The sequence below is a fragment of the Amphiprion ocellaris genome, chromosome 16, assembly GCF_022539595.1.
Source record: "Amphiprion ocellaris isolate individual 3 ecotype Okinawa chromosome 16, ASM2253959v1, whole genome shotgun sequence".
Lineage (NCBI taxonomy): Eukaryota > Metazoa > Chordata > Actinopteri > Pomacentridae > Amphiprion > Amphiprion ocellaris.
The window spans coordinates 9,200,313-9,227,387 of NC_072781.1; the positions used below are offsets into that span (position 1 = coordinate 9,200,313).

Genomic DNA, 27,075 nt, shown 5'->3' on the forward strand with positions numbered 1-27,075 from the left:
ATCAATACAGAAAAATAATAAATTCACAGCAGAAGCTGAAAACCAAAGCATTCTAACCTATAACATATATATACTGCACAAACATAGTGATATACTGTACATGAAAAAGAATATAGTAGCTTTTGTAATTCCATAAGGGATGCTAAATTGTTCTGTCAAAGAGCAGACAATTGAATGTTTCTGCTGTACAGACTGGAGCTTATTTTGTCATCACACCACCAATTGATCAAAATGTTGAGTTAAATGTTTTTAGCTGCTCCTGTCAGCTGCTATATTTTCACCTGATACTGCAGCATCAGGTAGACTATTTGGGTTGGCTATGTGACTCCCTGCCAAAGCTAATGAGACAATATCCCTACCAGAGAGAATATCAAAAATATGAAAAAAAAAAAATCTCAAGCTATCCCTTCAAAGGTACAGCTTGAGTCTGGATGGTGAGAAAGTAGCTGCAATGGTTATCGGAGAGATGCCAGGCCTGCAAGCTGTCTCTGGGTGACTGCCAGCCAGGGATACGCATAAACTGACAATACCCACACTCCCGTACTCACACAGAGAACAAGCTCCCCAACACATACAGTATCTGCCTATCTCTGTTACCATGGAAACTGACAGGCCTCCCATTGACAAATCCTCAGATGCAGATGTGTGTGCGCGTGTCCATAAAGCATGTGTGTGCATTGTTGCTTCGGAGCGCTTGTGGAGGTGTGAGTATGTGCATTTGCATTTCAGAGATCGCAGTGTGTGGAGATGAGTAAGCGCGCATGTGCACCTATCATTCAGATACAGCATGTAGGCCAATATAAATGCATGCAACAAATACTGTACACACAAAGTTCATTTTGTCTTTTTTTTTTCGTCAGTGCAGCTGCTGGAGCATGAGTGAAATTAAACATATTACAGCAGTTATGTTCTGAAAGTGATACTTACTCTGAAGAGTCTATAAAGTATATTCCAAGGGCCCCAATGCTGAGAGCAAAGACTAACACCACCTGAGGAGAGAAAAATAGAAATTACTTTCACGCACAGAGCAAAAGTCTTTCAACTACACTATATTCAGCTGTGGTGGACACAAAAGGCAACACTACTTACAGCATGTGTAATTAAACTGTGTCTTGCCTCCTGCGGGTTGCAGAATGGTAGACATTTTTAAAAACCATGCGCTAAATAATGAATGCTACACTCTCATGTCAGCAAATACAAGCCTATCGAATGCAGTCAGTGTAAAGTCAAGACAGCACAATCACAGGAAACAAAGAAAGGCCTCACATTTGTATGTTCAGCTAATGAGAAGAGCAGCAATAATGTATGTTTGCGGCGTTGAGAGGAAGTACTTAGAGAGGACCACAGTTATCAAGTGTTGACGTGCACTCATCACCTGCTACGCTAAGAGTCAGTGCTTGCATTGTGTGAAACTGACCTGCTGGACTGTGGTCTGTATAATGTTTCAGTGGTTGTCTATGACCACTGAGGTAAAGTAACATAAGGGACGTTGCAGGAATAGAAGCAACTGAACCGAGCATTTAAATTAGTTATTTCAGCTCATTGACTTAGTTAACACATTAAGATTTGAAGGACTTGCTGAAAGTGCTAAATAATAACGTAATACTTACATATAACATATCGTCTCATATCAATATGGACGCAAGAAGTGCAGAATAACTTAATCAGTTGTAAATATTCTATACTAATAGATGATAAAGTATACTATTGACACAAGCAAAATTCTACTCAGTTTTTTTGCAGAAAAACTGAGGACGTGCTTGGATATTAGTCATTAAGAGCAAAATAAGCTTCCTTTGTTCCCCACCATTTGAAGAAAGTGTCAACATGTGCCACAATAATCCCCTCCAGCAAAATGTGCCTGTGAACATTAGAGTTCACATCACCATCATCGCCACAGTCATCATAATCATCATCTTCGCAACAGCTGACCAATGTAGCGATGCATAATAGCTCCTTCCCCGCGATCCTTTCTCCCATTCAGCCATCTCACAATGGAAGCCCACTGCCCTGCTGATTGCACCATTCATTATTGATGATGGGAGCTTGATTACTTTCATGTGTCGGCCCTTTGTATTGATCCAATGCATTGTGGCGGAGGTATTAAGTAAACACCCCCATCCCATTGCATTTTTAATAGTTTGCTGCTTGAACGAAGGACGATGGCGATCCTGGGCTCAGAGTTGTCTGGGGAAGGAATAACCTTACAAGCCGAAGACATCAATGATGCCTCGCACAAAGGAAACAAGGAGAGGGCTCAAGCTGAAACTCTATGATAACATCAAGCTTCCTGAATGAAAGCCTCTCCGCTGGTCTGATTAGAAAATGTAGTAGTTGACAAGAGGGCATTATGTGATCCACATACATGTGTGTTTATCCCAAGAGATGCTCATAATGTGCTTGTTGCAAGTGCAAATGAACACCAAAGCCAAACTGAGCAGATACACACAAGAGCAGTTGAATGTTTAACTAATTTACAGCCTAGTCTGTTTATTGGCCTTTGGAAGTACTACTGCATATGTAAGAAAAGTTGTATAAAGTCTATGGTGGCTCTTTAGGGAGATGCTGTGAAGTCTAATAAACAGGCTCAAGGGATGCGTGCTGCTTTTCCTCATTTTTTTCTTTTAATGAGAAAGTTTATTTTCACCTCCGACCCCTCATACAGTTTCTTGGCTTTTTTTTTTGCTCCTGTCACTTGTTTATTCATTTTCCACTATAATCTAAAGCCCTGCACTTCAAGGGAAACTGCATAACTACAGACAGAAGCAGAAAGAAATGTCTCCTGTGCAGTATAACAAAGTTACAATGCCATAAATAATAAAAAAGAAGAAACCACAATTGAACTTCTTTGATTATGTATTTAACAAAAAAATCTGATGCCTACAGATGTTATCAATACTGGAAAAAAATGTCTAAATATATTCTATTCTACTACATACATATTTTGTTTCCATATTTGTCTCCTCTTTGCTCTGTCTGTACACAGCCTGCAGTTCAGCCCAGTTCAACAGAAAAGTCAGTGAATTTCTGTCACGTGACCACTGGCCACAGCTTAGTTAATATTATCTTTATGGTTGCACAAAGAAGAACAGTTTATTTTGACATATTTTAATGAGATGAAGACTCAAGTGATTTTGATGAAATACAACAGTTTTAAGCAGATTCTGACAAAGATAAATAGTGCAATGTTGGCCCCATTTTACAAAATCCTACTTTCTGGACATAAGGAAATATGTTTGTTAAGTACAAACTACAGTTTTTCCTTTTTTCCATTACAAAAAGAAATAGAAAATTACCATTCCCACAAAAATTGTTACTCATATTACAACCACAGTATAGGCCAAAAATAATAATGTTCCTTTTTCTTTGTTGTTGCAAATCACGTGACCTCTGAAGCCTCCGCTTCATTGATGCTTGGCACTTGCTCAAAATGTCTACATTACATGCTTCTATAGCATAACATACCTGATGCCCTAACTGAACACAGAAGTGGATACTGCATTGTGCAAATGTAGGCAAAAGGTTTTGACATTTAAACTGAATGTATAGAATAAAATACACAATATCTCTGGTTCTGACGCATCTATTCAGATACTTAAAGCTGTAATGTACACATTGTGAGTCTGACAACACTGCAGGAATGTAATGTAAATCGCTGGCAAATTCTTTTAGAGCTGCACCGAGAGTAGAAAATAGTTTTCCATACAAGCAGATTCCACAAGTGCATATCTGCAAATCTTAGAAAACATGACAACAGTCAATGTCAAGCCCCCTAACATGGAGATACACCGTACACTTGAATATGAAAATACATATGCAGCACATTTAAATGCATGCACACCCATTAGTGCTACTACTGTAGGGGTTAAGTACAGGAAAGGGACAAAAAGAGGAGATGGGGCAGAGAGAAGCATGGCTAAGCAGTGATTGGTTGCAGAAAAGCTGAGCAGTAACAGTGAACGCCCAGTGATGAGCTGAAGAGATAAGAAGCGTCATCACTTTAAACTGACCCAGTTATTCAACTGTGAGAGCCAGTCAACCCTCATACCCCCAACCCACCCCCCCACCCTGTTTCCCTTCCTCACCGTCTCTCCACACAACATCTACAAGGCCTAGCTGTCGACCTCAAACCCACAATCTACCAAGGACAGCCAACCGAGCAACCGCCAATGCGAATCAAGACCAATGTAATAAACACTCAGGGGGAAACCTACAAGAACGGCAGAGGGGCATTCCCTCCGCCTCCAAATTAAAATCAGAAATTAAAAAAAAAGGAAGAGAGAAACTCAGCTAAGAATAGCTACTGCTGCATCCATAATGGTGTAAATTACTTTACAGAGCTGTTTATGTGCACATTTCATGATTCACATGTGATGAGTCACATTTGCTACCAACTGGAATATACCGGCGTCATGTCACAGGAGCAGCATGCGGACATGATGTCTGTGTTTTCTCTTTAATAGCTGTGTAGGTCTTCATTGGCGTATCCCTTTCTATATTTAAAGTGCGAAGCTAAATCTGTCGGATGTTTTCCGAGGTGCACTTTAGCAGGCACACTGGCAGACTGGAAGTGTAAACAGGGCAGCGACAAATTGTGTGTGTGAACTTCAATGTGTATGGGTTTCAGGTTCCAGCACTGCAAGCGGGCTAAAGGTGGCGGCGCTCACATGACGCCAACCTGATTGTAAACACATAATAACGCTAACTTACACATATAAACACACATGCGAGTCCCGACATTCACGTTTGATCTGACAGTCGGAGGAATTTCGAGAGCTCATCTCAGCTTGTCTGTGGAAGTGCCCTAAATCTCAGACAAAATTTCACACACGACTTCCTCCTGCAACAGGGATCCTGTCTAATGACTTCCTCTGTCCCTTAAGTGCACCCTGTGACAAGAGGACGGCAGAGTCTCACAGGCAGGTGATGTGGGCTGACGAGGCACAGCATAATCACTTCACATTAAGGCCAAGCACCCAGGTTAAGAGACTCAAAGCCAACTGTCACTTCCATATTTCTGCTCAAAGTGATCTAAATGGAGGACGGAGTCCCACATTTTTCCATGTAAAGTCAAAAGAGGGCTGAAGATGAAGAAGTAAATTGGAAATTCACTTGAGCAAACGGTGTGTGGATGATAACTCAGTGGGAATGTTTTGTTTTTGGCTATTTTCTAGGAAAAAAACACCTGAAAAATCAAGCATTTAATCATGATGCAAAAACAATATTTGATTATGTTCCCTCTAGCCCTCTAGTGGTGATATTAATTATAACTATCTTCCATCTGGAGCAAATGAGGAAGTCAGGTGATGTTATTGTAGAGACACAAATTCTGTTTAGGGTGAAAGACGGAGTGAGATTTAACCACTGTAACCGTGACAACCTGAACAAAGTAGTAATTTTTCATCAAGATCTTGTCCAAAACCTAAACAAGTCCTGTTTGACTCTAGACCTACCCAAACATTAACTATAAAGTTGTCAGATCATAAAATATATTCAATTTTCAGCAATGATGTAGAGCTGTTTTGGAAGATTCTAACAAATGAATGAACTGTTTATAGTGCCATCAGATTAAAAACTCTAACGTAGTTGAAATGTGTCATTCTGGTGAGCATGGAGAACATATTCTGCTGTTTAACTTAACCAGTACAGCTACCTAGAAGACGAGAAAGGAATGCATACCTTTGCATATGCTTCAAATCTCTGATAGTAATTCTTTCTGTACAGTAAAGTAACGCGAAAGGATTTATTCTTCGTCTCAACAGGTGTAAATATAACTTTTCACACTAGAAAACACTGCATCAAAAAAGCCTCTTTTTGTTCTATTAGTCCCCTCGGCTACTAAGGAGAGAGGACTTTTGTCCAAATCTTGTATGCCTCTGATTGACAATCCGGTGCAACTGTGTGTGACTAGCACTATCTAAAGTACAACTTTTAGAGTACAATCCACTCTTGGTCTGCAGCAGATTAACAATATTGGAAGTCAAAAGCACTTATCTTCTGTGCGAACAAGTAATCTCTTTCCATTAAAAGAATATGATTTTTTTTGTTGTTTTTTTGTCCATTTTATTATTTGAGTAAACAAGCCTCAACCGGTTTAAAATCAATTCATCAAAGCCTCACTGCTCACATATTAACTCCAGTAAAGCCTTGGGCAATGGAATACAGATGAAATTTAATGGTATTTCAGTTTTTGCAACAAAAAAAAAAAAACATTTAAAAGCCGACTTGTGCAAAATACAAATAAATTCCTGGGGCTAATGAGGCAGAACTGATGTGCTGATTTGGTGAATATTGTTGCTTCCAGAGGTCAACATCAAAGACTAGAAAACAATATAGTTGCAGATACAGCAGTTAAGAGAGACATGAGAGAAAAGCTGAGCTTGAATATTCCTGTTTATTTTTTTTCTGTCAAACAGTGACATAAATACTTTCTAAGAATCCTGATGGGTTCCCCAAGATTACATGAGAGGGAATCCTCGGAGAGAAGTCAAGAATGCCCGTCAGTACTGTGTGGCATCAGGATAAGCTTGTTCATTAATCCGGCCTGGCTCGCTGGGTTAGCCAGAAAGAGGAGCTCCAAAATATCTGATTGATGCCACAGCCAGAAAGGATTTCAGAGGTCCACGGCCAGGGAAAGCTCCGGCCAAACCAGTGTACTGTTTCTGCTTTCCTGTGGCTCTAATCCCCAAACATATACAGTACAAAGCAGGTTTCAAGCAAATCACGATGAGCTGCAGTCTGTAAATATTCATTCATATTCTATACAGGTTGTCTTAGCATAATTCACATCAGTGAAACAGAAAGCAGATGTACCTCTATTGCTTACCCTCGCTCATCAACTTGTCACAGTGTTTGCACTGCAGAGCAAACATTTGCATCCGTTCTTGGTGTTTGCTTTCATAACATAACACTCCTACATTATCAGTCATTGGTCGATAGCGTGAGTGCAGATTTAGACACACAAGGAAACACAATCGCATGTCGGTGCACAGGGTGAGAGTGTGAGCCTCTCACTGGGGAAATGTCAACAAATGAAACCTCCATTAAATTTTGATGGCATACATCCATACATCAGCACACGTCGTGATCTCCCTTTTCGCTTGGCCTCAAGTGGCAAAGGGGCTCTAGACAGCTACGCAGATGTAGGTATGATGTGACATTCCTTCAGAAAAATACAATTGAAATTCCGCTCACACATGGCAGAACTCAACGCGGACTACTGATTCCCACTGTGTGACAGAAAAGATGTATCACAGGCATACTAATTCACGCTAGAGTGTTCATGTTCCAGTTGCAGTTGGAGAAAAGTTCAAGAAAAGACAGACAGGAACAGCTTCGCAAAAGTTGACGGTGATTATTATTTAAATAACAAAACACAAATACATTATTGTTTTTAGAATATGAACTCTCAGTTATAACCAAAGTTTTTTTGCATGTTCATTCCTGATATAACGACAAATATTTTGCCCAAAGTCAAATAAAAACAGAAAATCTAATGTTTTTCACAGACATTTTAGAGCTTTGGTTTTGAGGCAACCTTGACTAAAGACAATCCAGTCCGAGGCTATCAAAGTACTGGAAAGTCCACTTCAGACTGTCTGACACTCAGTCTGCTCTTAGCTAACCTCAGAGCAGACTTTCCAATGACATGAATGCAAATTGCCACCTTCATTACAATGACACTCTCCTAATTGAATCTGGCGTCAGAATTGTGCTCATTTTTATAAATAAAATGTTATTTTAATTACATTTTAATTACACCCATTTATCCTCCATACAATATTTACAATGCAAGAAAACACAAATCTAAATCAGTTAAATATTTTAAATTAGAAGAGGAGCAAATGACAAAAACAGATGGGATACGAGCTGAAGCCTGAGCAAGTTGTGCATTGGTGTGTGTCAGAGCTGTTTCCATCATTTAAATCCACTGTGTGCTCAGTCAACTTTAGTCAAGTCTAATGGGGAAAAGTGTAAGAAAGGACATAAATACAGAACTAGTCTCCCGAAATGAAATGTAGTATATTAATAAAGCTGGAAACTTAGACACAAGTCCAGCCTGCTTGATCATCTCATCTGTCTCGTGTTCTTTTCAATAGCTGCTATATGTGAAAGTTATTTTTTTAAAGAAAAAGAAGGTAGCTGAGTTTTTCTATCTGATTCGCCTGGTTGGAGTGGAGGAGGAAAAATACTGTGGGCTCTAAATGATGCACACAGCGACTCGGTCTTATCTTCTCCTGCCTGACTCTCCCACAGCCAGCTCCTTTTGTGTTAGCGCCCAAGGTCATATAGAGACTGTCTCTGGGGCATGGAGCAGGTGAATAGAGGATCGGTAGAAGGACACTGATCTGTCCTTTTAGAATCTTCTTTATCGTCCACAAAAGAGCTATGCTTTACAATGAACAAATGAAAATTAACATTACGCAAGCTGCCTGTATACGGCTTTTTATGGGTATTTTCTGATATATAAAAGGTTACTGTCAGAAAAACTGTTGGACAATGAAACTAATCCCGTATCTGGTACAACACTAGAAAACCTGGCAATGGACTGATTAGTGAAATTACAGATATTCCCTGCCAATGCTGCTGCTGCTACCAAGACTAATGGTTGCTTTGCACATCACGTCGCACTCTGCTTCTGTCCCTGCAGTCAAGCAACTTTCCCGTCACCTTCTTCCTACACTTGCCAGTCGTGACATCCGTGACAGCTGCCACCAAGCAAAAGAACACTGACGGGGGTTGATGGGAACATCTGGAAAATTCTGAAACAGTTCTGCAGACACAGACAGCGCAGACACTGCAACACTGGAAACATGACGCTTCTGGGACTGTGCTTGATTGTGATGCACGGAAATGCAAACATGGTGCACAATGTAGCACTTTCAGAGCGCTGACGCCGTTTAAAATCAACTTTGGCAACGTCGACAGAAAAGGCGTAAAAGCGACAACCAGCAGGACTAGATTTCCCTATTACACATCATGGACAATTTGGTTATTGTTTCATTTGCATGTTCTGTTATACTTGACAATACATATATACTAATATATAGAGCTGCAATGATCAGATGATTAAATAATTTTGTAAGTCACTGAATTAGCATTTTGTGTCAGTTTTTTTTGATAAATTTACAAATCCTATGGTTTGAGATACATATGGGTAAACATATAATTGAGGAACTTTTGAAGTCCTTTTGAAATATCTTGCATACATTTTTTTAAAGCAAAAAAACTAATGTTTTTATGTTTATTATGATCATGTCTTTACAAATTCCAGAATTATTTACTATGGAAACAATCACTTATTAATAAAAAATGATTGGATATCACTAAAATGTCAACTAAATAACTGTCTGAATTTAATAACAACCACCTTCTAATTATCTAAACAATAATAAAATGAACTTATTCAAAAATTGTTTTGATTGTGTTCTTTTTATTAAGTTGAGATAATCATGACATATATTTCTTTTTTGGCAATATATCAAATTTTATATGGAAAATAACAAATCGGATCTGTGTTCTAGAAATCACTTTCAACTAAGCTAACCATTACAAAAAACACCTCTCAAGGAAGTGTGTTAATTCTAGATCACATGACCTGCTCCACATGATGTCATTTCCTCCTGAAGAAAAGATTGGCCAGACTCCAAGGCTTTCTGAGTTATTTAATATAAAGTAGTGTGGATTTATCACGTGTCAACAGGTTTACTATAACATCTTTATAAACAACTTTCAATTTCAATTTTACCCAATTGTATATATAATATTTAGAAGAATCTTTCTCTAAAAATGCCATGTGGTGTTTGGTTGTAGGCGGCCATGTTGATTTTAGGTCTGAAAACAGCAAAAATGTCAACTATGACACAAAAAGTCCCACAATTATATATTGACCGATAAACCGATAAAATGTTTCGGGTTTATAGTATTGGTTGGACAAACTAAACATTTAATAAGGTTGAGAAGACACAGTTATGCCAATTTGTATATAACTGCTAAGTCTGGAAAGCAGCAAATTGATTTAATAACAATCCCTGGTCTTAAATAGCACACAATGTGCCATTTCACCTTGCATAACTCCTGATGTATCACATGACTACATGTCATGTCTGCAGGACGCCACATGGTTTGTTTGTTGTTGGGTTTTTTTTTTTTTTTTATCTCCGAAAAGAAATGCTTTCTCATAAATCAAAAAACAACTACTGATGCTGCACTCTGAGAATTGGCTCCATTTAACCTTCCTGGCCTTGATGAGACAGATGCCCGCATACTATTGTACCTAGGCAACGGAAACGCTGATTGACAGGGAAGAGGGCGGGAAAGGGGGTCGTTATGAAGGAAAGCCTCTCAGGTCTGACAGGATGACAGCTCCTAAAATGAGCATCTGTCAGTGGGAGATGAAGAGGAGGCCTGTGGGGATCTGTTACAGACGCACAGGACAACCTGTCTGAAAATTCTCCTCTAAAAGCTTCTCTTTGGCATCATTAATTCACAAAAAAATTGAGGTTTTTTTTGGTACTTGCACACAATGAGAAATGTGTAACTGCCAAATTAAACCAAAGTAACAGAGATTTACTTATGTGAGATGTACAGTTTGCGCTAGATACTCTACATCACCCTGCGTCTAACGGCAGCCTTTCCAAGAGACTAGGAGTGTGACTGTGACCTTGAATGCTCGCAGGGGATAACAAAAGGACAAAAAGAGAAAACGAGAGAGAAGATAGAAAAGATGAAGGTGATGGCGGCAGAAGATGGAAGGATGAGAGAATATTAGAGAGAGCCCCTCACCCCCGTGGGACATGAGGAGCATTAAGAGGTGGCAGAAAATGGCTTGTGGCAGAGACAGAATGAGAGCGAGGGAGAGCAGCTGAAGAGTACGAGGGGTGGAGGGATGGAGAATATTAGAGCATGTCCTCTAAGGAACAGCAAGAGCTTAAATGCCACAGCGTGTACGTGGCCGCGCACGTGTCTTCCTCACCTCTTTGTGTGCGAGTGCGCGTGCATCGTGTGTGTGTGTGTTGTCAGCCTCGCCATGTGTTCATCGTCGGTGTGCGAGTTTGTCCGTGAGACAGAAAGGAGGACCCCTACTGGGATTATGCCAGTGCAGAGAAGATGAGAGAACACATGTGACCAGCCTGCAAAGAGCAGCTGATAGCGTTAGTGGGGGAAATTCTTTGACTCAACCATCATATCCATCCGACATCCACCACATGAGTTTCTAAATGGTTCCTTTTGAAAACTGCGGTATATCGTCACAATATCCAATGGGATTTTATGAAAATCTGCTGCCTCTGCACTGAGTTACCATAATGTATATTATGCATATGTATGCTAGCTGGAGGGCAACATTACTTTTAGTGAGATGTGAGTGTTCTGCTTTTACAGCGATGGTAACTGACTGATATGTGGCTAACTGGCCGGTTAGCCGCATGTTAAAGAATTAACAAGGGAATTCAGTGGAGGCTCTCTGTGACATAACACAGCAGGCTGATATACTCGGGTTAAGTGTGGCTTTTCGCTGCTGGATATCACAGGTCCACAAACACGTCAAGCTTCGGGGAATCGCCAAGTGACGGTAAATGTGCCGCATCCCACAAGCAAGCTCCAGCCTCATGCATGGATGAGGAACATGACATGGACCTCATCCAACACCCAGGTTCAATTGCTGACAGAAAAAAAAACTATGTAGGTCCAGCTAGTCACAAAGAGATAGTCACAGGAAAAAAACCCACAATTTTACTGAGGCATACAACAGATACATTTTACAAAAACCCACAGAAAATGCAATAAAAACACATTAATACTGACAAATGAGAGGCAAGTAACATTCACATCAGAAGCTGTTTTCTAAGTGCAAATTTCCCATTTCCCAGTTTCATTCCTCACACAGTATTTCAGCCCTCCAATGCTGAGTAATAAAAATAAATAGGAGCCATTAAAAAACTCAATAAAAATCCATTAATCCAGCCCTCCAGAATATTAATCAAGCTGATGAATTGTTGTTAGGTACCAGGTTTACCAGCATAATGTCTAGAAGTTTCCATGTGCTGTCACTGTTAGGGCCTTTACAAAGGCAGCTGGTGTGATTTGCTTTGCTCTAAATATCACAAACACATTTGCGTGACCATTTTTGACTCTTTTAAAGTGGATTATAGAGGCTTTTCCTTTTTGAAAAACAATTTCAGGTTCCTTCTGCTCTAATTTGCTAAGGCTGTGGCTAGTTTGAGAGGAACTGGCCATATTTAATTTTGTGTCATTTAATTTTGGCAGCACTTCTGTCTGTCTAATTCTAATAACACCTCCTAAACTGTTATTTTAGAGGTGGTGCCTTTGGTCAAATCAGCCACGGTGTCAAGTATTTCCAAGTCAACACAACAATAACATTCCCCCATGGTTGCTAGATTTGTAAGTGCATCACTCTACAGGCATTGTGTTCACAGGGGGGTCTGAAACTGCAAACTAAATCTAGCACAGCGCTGCCAGGTTAACAACAGTAGTTGCCGTGACTGTGTCTGAGGTGCTGCCCAGTCTGACTCATTACAACAAAATCACAAAGCTGAGTGGGCTAAAGCAGAACTGATACCAACAAACAGACATATGTCTCTGGGAGAAATAGAAAATGAAATTTCAGGGGAGCAACAACTGATTTGGGACCAATCAACCGGCCGAAGTAAATGTCTCAGTAGTCCTGGACCAGCTGCAATCATTTTAATGGAATGAGCTGTAATAAAGATGAAACTCACAGTTGAATGTTAAACTAGAAGTGCAAAGGAGAAAAAAAAATCTTGTCAGCATTAGATTGAACTCTCTGAACCCCAAGAAGTTTCTGGTCATTTTTTTTTTTTTTTTGCTCCTGTCACATTTTTTACACACTTTTCACTGCAATATAAAATCCAGCACTTTTATGGACATAGTCTAACTTTCAGTAGAAGCAGAGAGAACTCAGAAACTCTTTTATGCAATTTAATTCTTATACTGCATAAATCCTTTCAAAAAAAGCAGAATTTATTATTTTCTTATCCTATTATTTATTTTGCAAAAATTTGAAAAAAAAAACCCCGAATCACATGTACAACATTGTTCCAGGGGCCTACAGCTCTTAATAACTGGAGAAAAAAGTGACTATATACACTTCAGATATTTTACTTCTTGCAATTTTAAGTTGTTTCTACACAATTTTTTTAATTTGATTGTTGGTCGCAGCTGAGTCACTCATGATTTCATGGTTGCACAGAGAAACACAGAATTTATTTATTTTTTCAGAATCTAATTATTGCAAATGGTTTATCATTAGCATTTTTTAAATGAGATGTGTAGCATAAAGTGATTTTGATGAAATTTTCAATTTTAAGCTTCAAGTTCATTAAGTCTCCTGATGGAGTTGCACATGACAGGTGAGTAGTTCAAGGATGTTCAAAATTGTTTTTAAAAATCTACTTTCTTGCTTTTTTTTTTTTTTTTTTACAGTTTTGGCTCTGATAAAAGGTGTGTAAATTTTTTCAAGCCAACATGCCATTCAAACTCAACTGCTCTTTTGTGGTTAAAATATAGAGTTGTTCAAGCTTATAGCCATTTAAATTATGAGCACAGTCTTATGCTTCACCACAGAGGAAGACCCCTACCTGTGGTAATTCATGCACCCCTGCTGGCCTCAAGATTGAATCCTGTCAAGATGTCCTTCTTCGCCTCCCTGCATCCTATTAAGCTTTAGCAAAAAGAAAACACTTGATCTCCAACGAGACCTCTCCCCAGACTTCTGCAATGCAGGGAATCCTATCAAGCTGACAACATGACACTGAGTGGGACTGTTCCTTTGTGACGTTTGTTCACAATATACGCCAAGAATGAAACACAAATCAGAATGGAATTTTCCTGGTTTTATGAGGAGCACTGAGACATGTGATGATTACTGATACATGCCGTCACAACTGTTTGATTCAAATCCAGAAAGACAAGTTTTAATAATCACAGTAAATGAAATGATGAACTGAACAATTAAGCAGAAATATGTGGATATTCCTTTTTAATTTCCACATTTTTAGGAATGTAATTGTGCCAAAAGATAGCCAACTTTCCATTTACTTAGCTGCGATGATTTCATATCAGAACAATGTTAAATGGTGACTCTGAAATGAGAAAAAGGATACTTTGCTGCATGAATACTAAAAGGTTGTCTTTAAGTGCCTTATTCTCTATGTGGTCTGCAGGTTATAATATATTCAGGTCACTACACACTTGTCCAGGCACCGGTTACCACCACACAATCCCATTATGTAGCTTAAATCAGAGCATAAATCATCCCTGCCAGAGTTAATAACATCAAAAGTTTATCACGCCAACACCATTTCTATTACAATGTATGCAGAGCAATTACTTTGTCTGATGCATATTGCAGAATTCAGCAGAACCGTTCATCCTTCTTCAAAAAAATGTCATAGCGCATTTGCCTGCCAGGGGAACAGCCCAACTGTGCCCGCTATGGAATTAAAAGTTTCACTTCCCTTCACGATAAAGCAGATAGATCAACTACAATTCGAATGATAAAACAATACAGCTGCGCCACATCCTGTTTTCTTTCTCTTCTTAAAACCACCTTTCTATGACACCCAGAGATCCTCCCACAGGCACATAGGTTTCATCTCAGAGGAGACGAAGCGGTGACATGATCTTTATCTAATTAAATCAAGGTTTCGTTTAATTTCCTGAAGGTTAATGAGAAGTTTATCATCCGCGTCAGAGCCCACTTTCTCTTTGCTAACAATGTAGCGGCTTCTGATAAGGTGGAATTCGTGCTGGCAGCAAGGAGAAAGACGAGGCGGGGAGGGAAAAGCTGCATTAGTATTCTGCGTTTGTTGGTAGATTTTGTGTAGAAGCGGAGCTCGGCAGCCTCTCGGCGCATCCCGCCTCTGTTTGCTTTCTGCCACATCAGATCAAATGCTATTCGCAGATGTCCAGCTCAGTCAGCGAGGTGGGTGGATGCATGGAACCTGCCATGAATGACCTTAACACTTCGTTGATACCTTCACCCATCAGCAGGAGAGATAAAGGTGTCACAGTAAACACGCTGGCAGCTGCTTCCACCAAACAAACCCACAGTTGACTGGAAGGAGCTGAACTCTTTCATATAAAACTGAAAACTAAGCCCACATATTTTATATTCAATTTCAGTACTACTCACCGGGCACTCAGTGTGTTCTGGGAGTTTTGAAATATGGTAGGGGTAGAAGAACAGAAGGCTAATTTGCTAATGGTTTCCGTTCCTTTTCCTTTTGGGGTATATATTATTAATTCCACTTTAGCAATACAGTGTTTCATTCATTAGATAAGAAGGTCTCCAAAGAAAATGACTAATCCAAGTCCAGCAAAAACAGAAACTAAAGAATTTCTCTCTCAGTTAAAGAAAGTCCAATATAAATCCAATCTTTTATTAACACTAATGTCCTGAAGAGGTTTATGTTTCCCTCTAAATACAAAGAAAAAAAATAAATTGGCAAGGGTATTATTTAGTTAATGATTTTTTCTGTAAATACAGCTTCAGTAAGTCAATAAACCTTTGGTGTGTTTTCTCATGAACCCTCTTTAAGAAGACGTTACGCCAAACTCCGTCCATTGGGCCCACCTTTCCTTTTGATGATAATCTGCTTGGGTTGATTGATTGTTTGCTAGCGCTGACAACTACACCAATATTCAATACCCAACATGCTTGTATGTGAAAAGTTCAGCTGTTGCTGCAGGAAAGCAGTAGCTTCCCCTGAGAAGGAGGATTTTATAGGTTTAATATCTGACAAAAGCTTTTTTTCCAATCCACCCCTCTGGTCTGAGTCCCAAGACTCCCGCCTTCCTTTACAAAGTAAGGATTCAAGCATGATTGAAAATGCCAAACACAGCTGCTAAATAAATGCATGCCTCTAGCACCTGCATATATACACTACCGTTCAAAAGTTTGGAGTCACTTAGAAACGTCTTTCTTTTCGAAAGAAAAGCAGTTTTTTTCAATGAAGATAACATTTAATTAATCATAAATCCAGTGTAGACATTGTTAATGTGGTAAATGACTATTCTAGCTGGAAACAGCTGATTTTTAATAGAATATCTACATAAGGGTACAGAGGAACATTTCCAGCAACCATCACTCCTGTGTTCTAATGCTACATTGTGTTAGCTGATAGTGTTGAAAGGCTAATTGATGATTAGAAAACCCTTGTGCAATTATGTTAGCACATGAATAAAAGTGCAAGTTTTCATGGACAACATGAAATTGTCTGGGTGACCAAAAATTTTTGAACGGTAGTGTACAATCATAATTTTGAATGGGGTTTGGGGACCAGATAGACCAGGAATGAGCTGTATTACTTTATTTGGGGTGATATATGGATGAATCAGTCCTGACAAACTCTACAGAGTTAAAATAGCCATGGGTTCAGTTACATTGCAATGAGTTAATACACATGGCAAACAAAAAAAAAAAAAAAACTCAACAAAAAACAAAGTTTTTCACTGTATTGAATTGAGACTAATTGAGTCTAAAAAATGCATGAACATACATCCACAGTGGAAGTGAGGGTTTTTGTAAATAGTATCAAAAAAATGCACCACGCTGCATTAAAATGAAATATGGCATCATCATAGAGATTTGCATGACCACAGAAAAAGGTTGCATCAATTTTAATTAATCACTGATTTAATGCTCCAATAGGCAAGCACACGTAGCAACCTTAAATAAAACATACCCACAATGTTGTGTGATCAGTATATTATACATCTACATAGAGCGGCTACAGTGAGATTGCTGTCAAACTGTATGACAAGTGGCGAGTTATTTGATTTATGTAGACTGATGAATATCACTACATTTAATCGATACACAATTGCTGTGGTGGTTTTGCCGCCATTTTTACTATTACTCAATATGCATGTTTCCCAGTTTGCACTCCTCTTAATTGGTTCCCTGTCATTCAGATTAATTCTGAGTTTTCATTATAAACTCAAAAGAGAAAGAAGATTATTTTTAGAAAATACTTTTTTTTTTCTTTGTTACTCTTTTTTTACACTCCAATATGACTCAGCCAGATCCCGATGGCTCCGGACATCTCTAATAATTCATAATTTGGCTAAAGGGCCCCTTCAAGCTCATTGAAAAAGCGAACATAAGGAAGAGGAGCACCCAAGGATGGTGGAGGGAGACAGAGAGAAACAAAAACAGAGACAGACGGAGGGCACACAGCTCATTCCAGTGAATAAGTGATGTGAGATGTTGCCACGGTGATATGCCACTTGTGGGAATAACTGTGAATACAATGTGCCAGAGAAACACACACAGCTGCAGCGAGGTAATAAAATGGGATCACAAAACCAAGACATTATTCAGTCTTCTGAGGCTGGGATGGTCTGGCCTTTTAGCCCCTTTGTCAGAGGGAGTTTTATGCTTTCATTACTTCACCTAAGTAGCCCCAAGACAGACTGGTTTAGAGTCAATTTATCAATGAGATTATTTCAAAAGACACGGAAGTAAATGAAAGAAAAACAGATATTGCAATTTTTTATATCTTCTAGTGCAGAAACTATGCCCCTCTTTGAAAAACAGGGATGGGCCAATCTGCTTATGCATTTGAGCCGTTTCAAGAGTGAACATTACCTGCTGTGATAAACATGTTATATAACAGTATTTCTCAGCTTAGGTGCAGCTGTTAACCAGTGAAGATATTCTTTATTAATTAGAACTGATTTTGTCTAAAAGGATCATTTTTCTGTCACTGGTGTGCAGGTATGAGCGCATTACATAACAATCACAATGTACACACTTATATTGCCTATATATTAGGCTTTGTGCATGCTGCCGAATACAGCGACAGTATGGCAGAGAGGAGAGGAGAGGAGAGGAGAGGAGAGGAGAGGAGAGGAGAGGAGAGGAGAGGAGAGGAGAGGAGAGGAGAGGAGAGGAGAGGAGAGGAGAGGAGAGGAGAGGAGAGGAGAGGAGAGGAGAGGAGAGGTGAGAAAAGTTGTGCTTCTGGTCCTTCTCAGATGCATTGAGGCTTTGAAGTCAATACTAATGCAATTCAGGGCCGGAGGCGGAGACAGACCTACAAACCATTTAATTAGCACCTTGCCATGGCTCCTAATAGGAGAGAGCCTCAGTAACAAAGCCAAAAAATGTGTCGTTTCACTGTGATTGACTCACATGCAAGGCTAGACTTTGTTAGAATATTTGCTTGGCAAAGCCTAAAAGAAATTCCTGAAAACATTTTGTGATACAGAAAAAAATTCCAATGTGATTACATCAAATGAAGAATACTTAATGTGAAAAACTCCTGCAAATAAGCATTGTGCCATCTAAACACTGTTAAAATCTCTATGCCATTTCCCGTCAGATCTCACCTTCACCTGCCCTCTCATAAAATAACCTGCCTCCCTCCCTTCTTTCCTGTGCCTCTTACATCACCTGTGATCGTCCCCAAATGATCTCATGGAAACTGTGAGCAGTGAGCGGCGGGCCTGCGGAGGTGATGCGCTTTAGGGACGGTGTGCGGCCGTCCCATCCCAGGAAACAGAATCCCAGTGGGGGTAAACGGATCTGAAACCTGGCTTAGCAGATGGTCCCCACAGAGCCGACTCCTCTGATAAGCAATTAGAAGCGCAAACATGACACGAGTGACAACAGCATATTCAAAACGAACCTGAGACAACATCTATGACCGGCGCTGTCATCGGGAGTCACAGGACGGTCAGAAAAAAGACTGAAAAATGAAACTTATGATACAGCAGTGCCCACACATGGAAAGCTGGCACTTTATCATTCACCTATTGAAGGCTCTGCACAGCACAGTAAGGAGGTGTTTCCCGCCGAAATAAAACATTATGTGACAGTTGCTTTTTATTGCCTCTTAGGTCAGCTTTAGGAGGAGTAGAACCATATCATCTATCTTCCACCACTGATGTTGCTGCAATAATAACCTGTCCACCCTACAAAGTAGAGGTTGGGATGCAGTCAGTCCCATCTCCACTGATCCTTTCACTCCCACACCATCTCTCTGTGTGACTCAGACCTGCTGATGTATAGATGATGAGACAGGCTGAGAAGAGGAGGCAGTTCCTGCTTCACAGAGCAATTGACATGCAGCATATAAAGCCTGCATCAAGAAAACGTTGAATGTTAATAGTGTGATACTTCATCAGTCCCCAAAGGGAAATTCTCTTCATACTTAGCCCACTCCAGGGAATCTGGAGCAGAAAGTGAGTTAGATAGCAGCTATCTCCAGCTCATGTCGCCATCGCTAAGTAGCAGATTTATCTTTTGGTTGTGCTGAGGTAGCTCTCAATTTAGCATCAGATGTGATCTGTTTTTCTAACAGATATGTTGCTGAGGGGCTTAGTGAGCTGCAGGTGACAGATCAAGTAGCTGTAATGAAAGCAAACTGACACTAGCAGCACACGACTCAGTGGTGGACATGATGTGTTCAAAGACAAGGTGGAAACAGAAAGCTTATGTGGGATGTGGCTTAAAGTCTGAGTTTCTGTTTATGAAGCAGGCAGCTGTCTAACTGTCAGTACATTTACAAGCACCTACAGTTACTCGAAGAACTGCAGTAATCAGAAAGGGTGTTTACATGCAATGCAGTATGTAAACTACATACCAGTGTGCTGTAAATCCATGTATATGTGTAATGTAGAAGTTCAAGTAATCACATGTTTCCCCTCCCCTCAATTTCTATTTTGGAAGCATGGCTTGCTCATCAAAATTGCATAAATGATCTGATCAAGAGTGAGAAATAACTTCTTTCAAACTGTGGAGGATATTTGGTATGTGGTGAAAATACAGTATAAAACGTACAAATAATTTTTTGTGAAAACTTATTGAAAAAAAATCCGCTTTACTGACCCGTTCCAATTGCATGTGTCACAAAGAAAAAAAACAATAACGTCAAGTCTCTTGTTGTCACTCTAAGGCTTCAAAACTATTCACACTGAAGGTTCCACAAGAAACGCAATTTGATTATTATTTTTCAAATAGAACCAGATGGAAAGTTTAGCTGCTAGCACAGCCAGCGTTACTTCTAGAAATAACAAACTTTTGGATGCACAATGCCACCTACTGCATCAGAGTATATAGAACAGGATCCTGCACATTCAAATTTAATGTAGAGTTGCCGACGTCAGACCACATGTGATACAATCTGCAGATTTGGATTGGCATTCACTGTTTTCAGGGGCTGCTTAAATTAGACACCATGTTCAAAGAGGATTAATCCTTGATTTGGAGGTTCTGACGTTGCTAGTTATTGCAGCGTATTTTAATTTGCCTGTGGTTTTACGTGGTGAATGACACGTGCAGCAGGAATGGCCCTTAAAACAGAAGTTATCTATCTTTTTCTAAATAAAGACATTTGTTTAATCAGTGGCGTTTTTAATCCAAGACATTTTTGTTCTTTGGTAATTTTAGTAATGTCATCTGTCTGTAATCTTGTTTTTAGAAATATTTAGGAAATGTGTCTGGCAGTGACAGTGGTGTTAGATGCGGTTGGATGTGATGCTGCAAGTTCTGATCCATTAGGTGTGCGTCATCCCAGAGGCACTGAGTCACTCAGCACTGCTCCCCAAGACCATAGCAGGCCGCCATGACAAAGATGAGACGGTGAGAGCGCTAGTCGTGGAGGTGACAGGGGGCTCCAGATGACAAACATGACAATGTCTGCATCCTCTCTGACTGCCGACTTAGGTCTCTATCTGTCTACGCACAATTTTCTGCCTGTCCATTTGCCTTCCCTGTTGATTGTTTGCTCTGTGACTGTGTGCCTCCGACTCTCTGTCAGTCAGTCTGTTTGTCTGTCTGTCTCTAGCCTGCAGTCTAATGTGCTTAAAATGTAATCTCATCTCTGACTACCCTGTCACTCCTCAGCCAGAGGTTTCAGCAGAGCATAAATAATCATATTGTAAAAAGCAAACAGAATGTCATTACTGCAGTCACTTCTCTGAGACTCAAGGCAGGCAATATTTTAATTTTCTAATAGCATGGACTACTTGTTTAAGAGCTATGGTGGGTTTGCTGTAATTAGCTAAGTGATTTCGGGTTTCCTTACGACACCCTTCAAGGGCAATGCCACCAGGTCTGTTTGCACAAAAACGCTTCTATTAAAACCCCCTCTGTAATACAATACTTGAACCTTCTACTTTACACATTTTAGTTCCAGGGGCATGATTTCATTTGTGAATATTTTTAGAATGAATGTGCCGAGTCCCTACCCAGACGAAAGGAAACAAATGAATGTGTACTGTCGCCACACTGTCTCAGACACATTGCCTTGTAAGTCACCAGCGAATTTGATCTAATAAGGGAAAGGCTGGGAAGCCGGCTAAGTGAAACATCACTTTGTGTCTGCTCTCTTGACCTTTACCTCCACAAAACAGAGGGAGGGTGAGACAGACAAAGGGCACGGGGGGCTGCAGCGCGAGAAGATGGGTGTAGGTCACTGGCTCTTTAGCGACAGTGGCGCAGGTGGCAAATGGATGGCCTAATAGATGGGATAGAGGGAGAAAAAAAAAAAGGAGCAATGATGAGTCATCCCAGAGCCATCTCAGAGTTATGACGGGCTGAAAGGGGGGCCGCAGGGAAAATCATTCATGAGGACAAACTGAGACCAACCATTTCAGGGTTGTAAAACTCTCCCTCGTGTTTTGCAAATTTCAAAGCAGCAGAACGCTCATAGATAAAATGCAAACAGAGGAAGAAATTCATCAACTTCAGCTACACTACATGGTGTGAATATGGCAAAACAAATTACCGTTTTTAGTCCTAGTGCATTTTTCAAACACGATGTATGGACTCCTTCTTCTCTGAGGCATCATTACAGTTAAACTCAAGCCTGACAGATTGTAAATGATCTCTGGATAATATAATGTGGTGCAATGTGCCTGTATATACAGTATGCATGCTCAGATGTGCAGCACTATGTCTGCTTCATAAGTGAGAAGACAGTGTGTGAATTTCTACCGGCTGAAACTATATAGCATGATAGCAGGGCTCCCTGTTGCTTTTCTTTCCTCCTATGACACCCTGCTTTCCCTCTCAGTCCCCTCCATCTCCTCCCACACTCCTCCACCGCTCAGTGCATGGCTTATGTTTCTTATGTGGCGGCAGCCCAGAAAAACCAAGCCAGCAGGACTGACCTCGCACAGCTGACCTGTGGCCACGGTAGGAGAACAAATTCTCAGCCACAGCTAAATCCTAGTGGAGCACTAAATCAAACGCCGGCACCAAAAACATCTCCACAGATCTACTAAAATGTCTACTCCAATAACTTCATTTGTACCTCACACATGCTGGAGTTATTCTGGCTTTGCTGTCTTAAACACAGTACACATAAAAGGCTAAAGAATTAGATGTTTATCTTTTCACTCCAGCCATCAGTATTAAGCTAAAATTAGAGTAAAACAGAAGCAAAAATAGAATACCCTTCTATAACAGGACTGAGTTTACAGATGTGCTGCCTGGCTCAATGTTGCTGCACAAAGGCACATGTGTGCTGTGAGCTAAAGCCAACATCAATATGCTAACATTCCTACAATGACAAAGATGAACATGTTGAAGTTAAGCAGGTACAATGTTCACCGTCTTAGTTCAGTGTGTCGGCATGCTGGTAAGGTGATTACAATAGAACACAAAGTACAACACTGATGGGGATGTCCTTCATTTTGAAGGTACAGTATATGGTCACAAACAAGGATTTGGCAAATTGAAATTTTGATATCATGACTAAAAAAGAAAAGAGAGGGGATTATCATCAAGTATTAGTTCTTCCTGCACAATGCCTGAATGCTTCATTGCAGTCCATGAATTAGTTTTCAGGTTTAAAACCAAAAATGTCCGTCTCGTGGTGGAACTAGGGGGAAATTTAGTGAATTGCTTAAGTCAGTAAGGTTCATCCTCTAGGGGACTATAAATGTACATGCAGAATGTTATGGAAGCCCTTCAGCGATATCTGAGTCTGGGCCAAGGATTCTGACTCATCGGATATAAACTACAGGTATAAGCCTGTCAAAGGCCACATTTTTACACAGAATTTTCCTCCTCTGCTGCTACCTGCATGTTACTGTCTTCAGAACTCTCTTTGCTATTGAAAACAACAACCTCCGAGCTAGCATCCTACATGCTGGAAATGGTAAGTTACGACAAAGGTTTTGATTGCAGTAGGTAAGACCTGTTTGGTTCTTTTGGTGAAAGGCTGTAAAGACCTACAAAGAATACAAGATTTGCTATCCAACAGTTATGTTCTTCCATGTTTTGGAAAAGTTTAACTTTGCAAGCATGTTCCACTACAATTCCTTCCACTCTCACTTATATTCCAACACTATTTTGCAGGTGTTGCCATCACTTAGCACCAAAAACAACTGAGACCAGTTGAGAGAAATATAAACAAGGCAAAACTATTTTCCCTTATTGCAAAATGGCAACGGGTGCAACCAGACCATTCTACATTGCTGACAATCAACCAACACTGTATGCATGATCAGACTCATCATTCCCTTGATGTTGTATCTTGAAATCTTTCTTTCATATTTTTACTTCATATTTAGAAAGAAATCATTTATTCTCTCTAGAAAATATTTTCATTTTTACTCTCCTGTCACAGTTCCTAGTTGGGGATTGTCATATTCCTGTACAATTAGCCCAGTGTGGAGACTTTCACTGGTACCACACCCATCTCCTTCCTTCTGCTCCCTCCATCTCACTCTTTCTGCTGCAGTGCTTGTCCCCTGTGGTTCCTCCAGCACAAACAGCCATTCATCACCGTTCAGAGGATTTAAGTCAATGCCAATTGGATTGCCATCGACTGAACTGATAAATTATGGCAAATGACAAATGAATAAGCTGTGCAGCTAGCTAAACTCAACAGCTGAGAGAAATGGGAAGGAGGCAAGAAGATAGCCTGGAGGTTTTCGAGGGGCACAGAATTCGAGTTAAGGGAATGGGAGAGCAGTGGCTCGGAAATTGAGTTTCATTATGGAGGAACACGCTGCTGTGGCAAAGTGTCATGTCCCCAAATGCGGAAAAGAGAGGTGAAAAATTTCTCCGTGTCCAGTGTTATTAATTTACAGACAAATTGGTTTGTGAAACGTGCGTGATGATTTCTGGGGAGATGGTCTCTGCGGCTATTGATTGTTTATTTCTCACATTTATGTGACAGATGCTCTCTCAGCCAGGCACTTTTGACAGCCACTGAGAAAAGACAAACAGTTTGCCAGCATGACTGTGTGTACTTTTGTTCATGAGTTAAAGGTAGAGGTGGGTGATAAATCGAAATGGAAGTTTGATGACTTTTAGCAAAATCATACCATTTTGATCATTTCTGTTAGTGATATTAACACAAAAAGATACCGTAATGAATACTGTGATGATGATTTTAGGCAAACCTACCAGCCTTTGTTCAGGGCATGTATGTATCTCTGTATATGTGTGGGAAGATATGTAGCTTGTAAAAAAAAAATCACATTGAGCTTCTACAGCTGTGGCAAACAATGCTCTACTGGATGGCAAAAACAATTTTGTGCAATCATGCAACATAATACACAAGACACCTTTTCTTAATGAATGCATATGAGGAGACATACGCTGCCTGTTAGTTTTATGCAGAGAGATGAGGCTATTGTCATGGAGGAGCGCTGTGCTTGAGATGGTGCTGTGTTGACAGCTGTATCCATGCTGAGGAGTTTACTGACTGCAATAAATTAGTTCCACACGCTCAACAGGAAAGCACAATTAGCCAGCCCAAACAGAAACAGACAGACATGGATTTACACTTTTGAGCGTGCACGAGAGAAACCGTCAATGCACGCACACACACACAGAGTGGAGAAAAACACTGTATCTGCTCAGGCAAACGCGGATGAGACGCACACACAGACGTTCACGGGTAAACCCAGGGATGCAAACACACTCTGGCAGGACCCAACGGCTGCTGTAAAAAAACGCAAATATGCTTATGCAAGCCCAAAGGACTGTCGGTACAAAAGCGTACCCGTACATAGATATAAGTGCACGCTAACATAAACAATCCCCGTCTGAAAACTAGAACACTGTGAATGACAGCTGTTCTCTGTGCAGGAAGGAAGGCATTCATGGGGAGTGTGAGAGAACACTTATTTTCTCCACAACAGGATGTTTGAGGACACATGGAAACACAATGGAAGGTACTAACAGCATCCTTACACACTCTGCACAATCTCTCCTTGCTCTCTGCCAAGACACACACACACACACACTGTAAGCAACTGTTCACACATAAGGAGATAAGAGAGGGGTAATCACAGGGAAAGGTATACAAAGGGAGAAAGTGTGAAAAAGGAAGCTGTGCCTAGTGTCAGAGGCTCTACTGCTCGGCTGGATTTGTTTCAACGGCAGCTAGAATGCATGTGCTGTCACTTTCCTGTAAAAAGAGACAGATGTGTTGTATTTGCAGATGGTAGAGGTCAGTATGCAGTGTGTGGGTGGATGGGTAGGCAGAGGGATGACCATAGGGTTTAGGGAGCGGGCCATGTGAACAGATGGTCCCTGGTTGCCACCTAAGATCCCATTAAGAAAGATGGCAGGACTGACCTATTTCTGGACCCACCATGCAGCACAAATCCACTGCACGGAGAGATAGGGTGAATATCTACATTCAGAGGTTATAATCCTTGCTGTTTTCGTTGGACATTATGGGATTACATACGTCGTTACTGTAGCATTAATGCGGGAATCAATTAGACGAGGTGCCGTGACAATGCAGCACAAGAATTCAGCCGACTCTACTGTTTCCAGCTGTCCAAGTAGCCACTTCCTCGGACACTGCGCCCTTCAGTGCTTAATGAGGTCTTTCAACAAAACAACTGGGGGGATACGGTTGTCAAGAAACTGATGAGCTATCCACCGCCGGACCAGAGGTGCTCTCCTCTTCACCTATGCTTCCACATGCGGTGCATTTGTGTGGACAGCTGAGAGACAGAGTCTTCTTAAAATGCAGCTGGTACTTATTCATTTCATCCCCATAGACTGACTTTTTCACCTATCAATCAGTCATGGCCCACGAGAAACTATTTTAATGCATTTTTCAGGCTATCCTAAGAAATGTTGTGGGGTTTTTTTTCTCATCAAATTTTGATTATCAGCAGATGAATATGTCCAATTATGTTAAAGCTCACCCCATCATGTCTATCCTTTTGACCCCACGCTTACAGACAGCAACACTGGAGGCCGTTCAGGTGTGAATGAGGTAGTAAATCTTTGATAAGGTGATATTGTAAAGGCAGGTGCAACAAAAAGCTAAAGGCCCACACAGAGGAGCAGCCAAGACTCATGCTGACAACAATCATCCCCCCCCCCAGGTATTTTATGAGGCACATAAGGTGACAAATTGAATATATGGCTCTGGGTGTGAGGGTGGTTGAAGGATTTCATGCAGGTAGGCAACACAGGCTATGATCACACGAAGACGGGCGACTTGACATACGACCAGGCTGAGGAAACAATGCATTATAGGCGCCTTTGTCTTGTGAAATCACATGAGGCATAAAGATGTAGACATAAATTCTGTCTCGCACACACATATACACACACTACAGGTGTCTGTGCGCTTGCTGTTTCCTGTTGCATGTCGTCAGCATGTTCAATGTCATGACTCTTAATAGCTTTCTTGCTTCTGCAGGTCGTGGTTCAGCAATGGGATTTCTTCAAAACAAGGCTACTAATGACCAAATGATCTGTTTCTCATGCAGCACGTTTGGTCCTAATGGTTATGTGGCGTGGGCGGATAGGTGTTCATTAAATTCCATTCAGATCAGAGCAAAGTAGTTTGGCAATGTCATTAGGCGGCAATAAGACAACAGGTTTTGTTCTGCTCTTGCAGGTAATTCGGCGACCCTGTCTTGTAGAATTTATGTTCATATACAGCGACATTGGTTTCCCAATTACATTGTGGTGGCGACATAATGCCAATCTGAATTACACTCAGGGCAATGTTTTGTTTTGAATTACGTCTCAGCCACGCTGCTTACCTCACCTGTGCGCTGTTGAGAATTATATTGGCATCATACCAGCCAACATTACAC

General features: G+C 40.5%; 1 protein-coding gene across 28 annotated transcripts in view; it reads right to left on the bottom strand.

Moving 5' to 3' along the window:
• Nucleotides 1–27,075, bottom strand: part of kcnma1a (potassium large conductance calcium-activated channel, subfamily M, alpha member 1a) — a 158,029-nt gene that overhangs the window by 87,862 nt on the left and 43,092 nt on the right. For all 28 annotated transcript variants that reach the window (XM_055018971.1, XM_055018979.1, XM_055018973.1 and 25 more), the window contains exon 3: nt 928–989. In XM_055018971.1, coding sequence (XP_054874946.1) covers nt 928–989 — 62 coding nt within the window. The remainder of the gene's footprint in view (nt 1–927; nt 990–27,075) is intronic.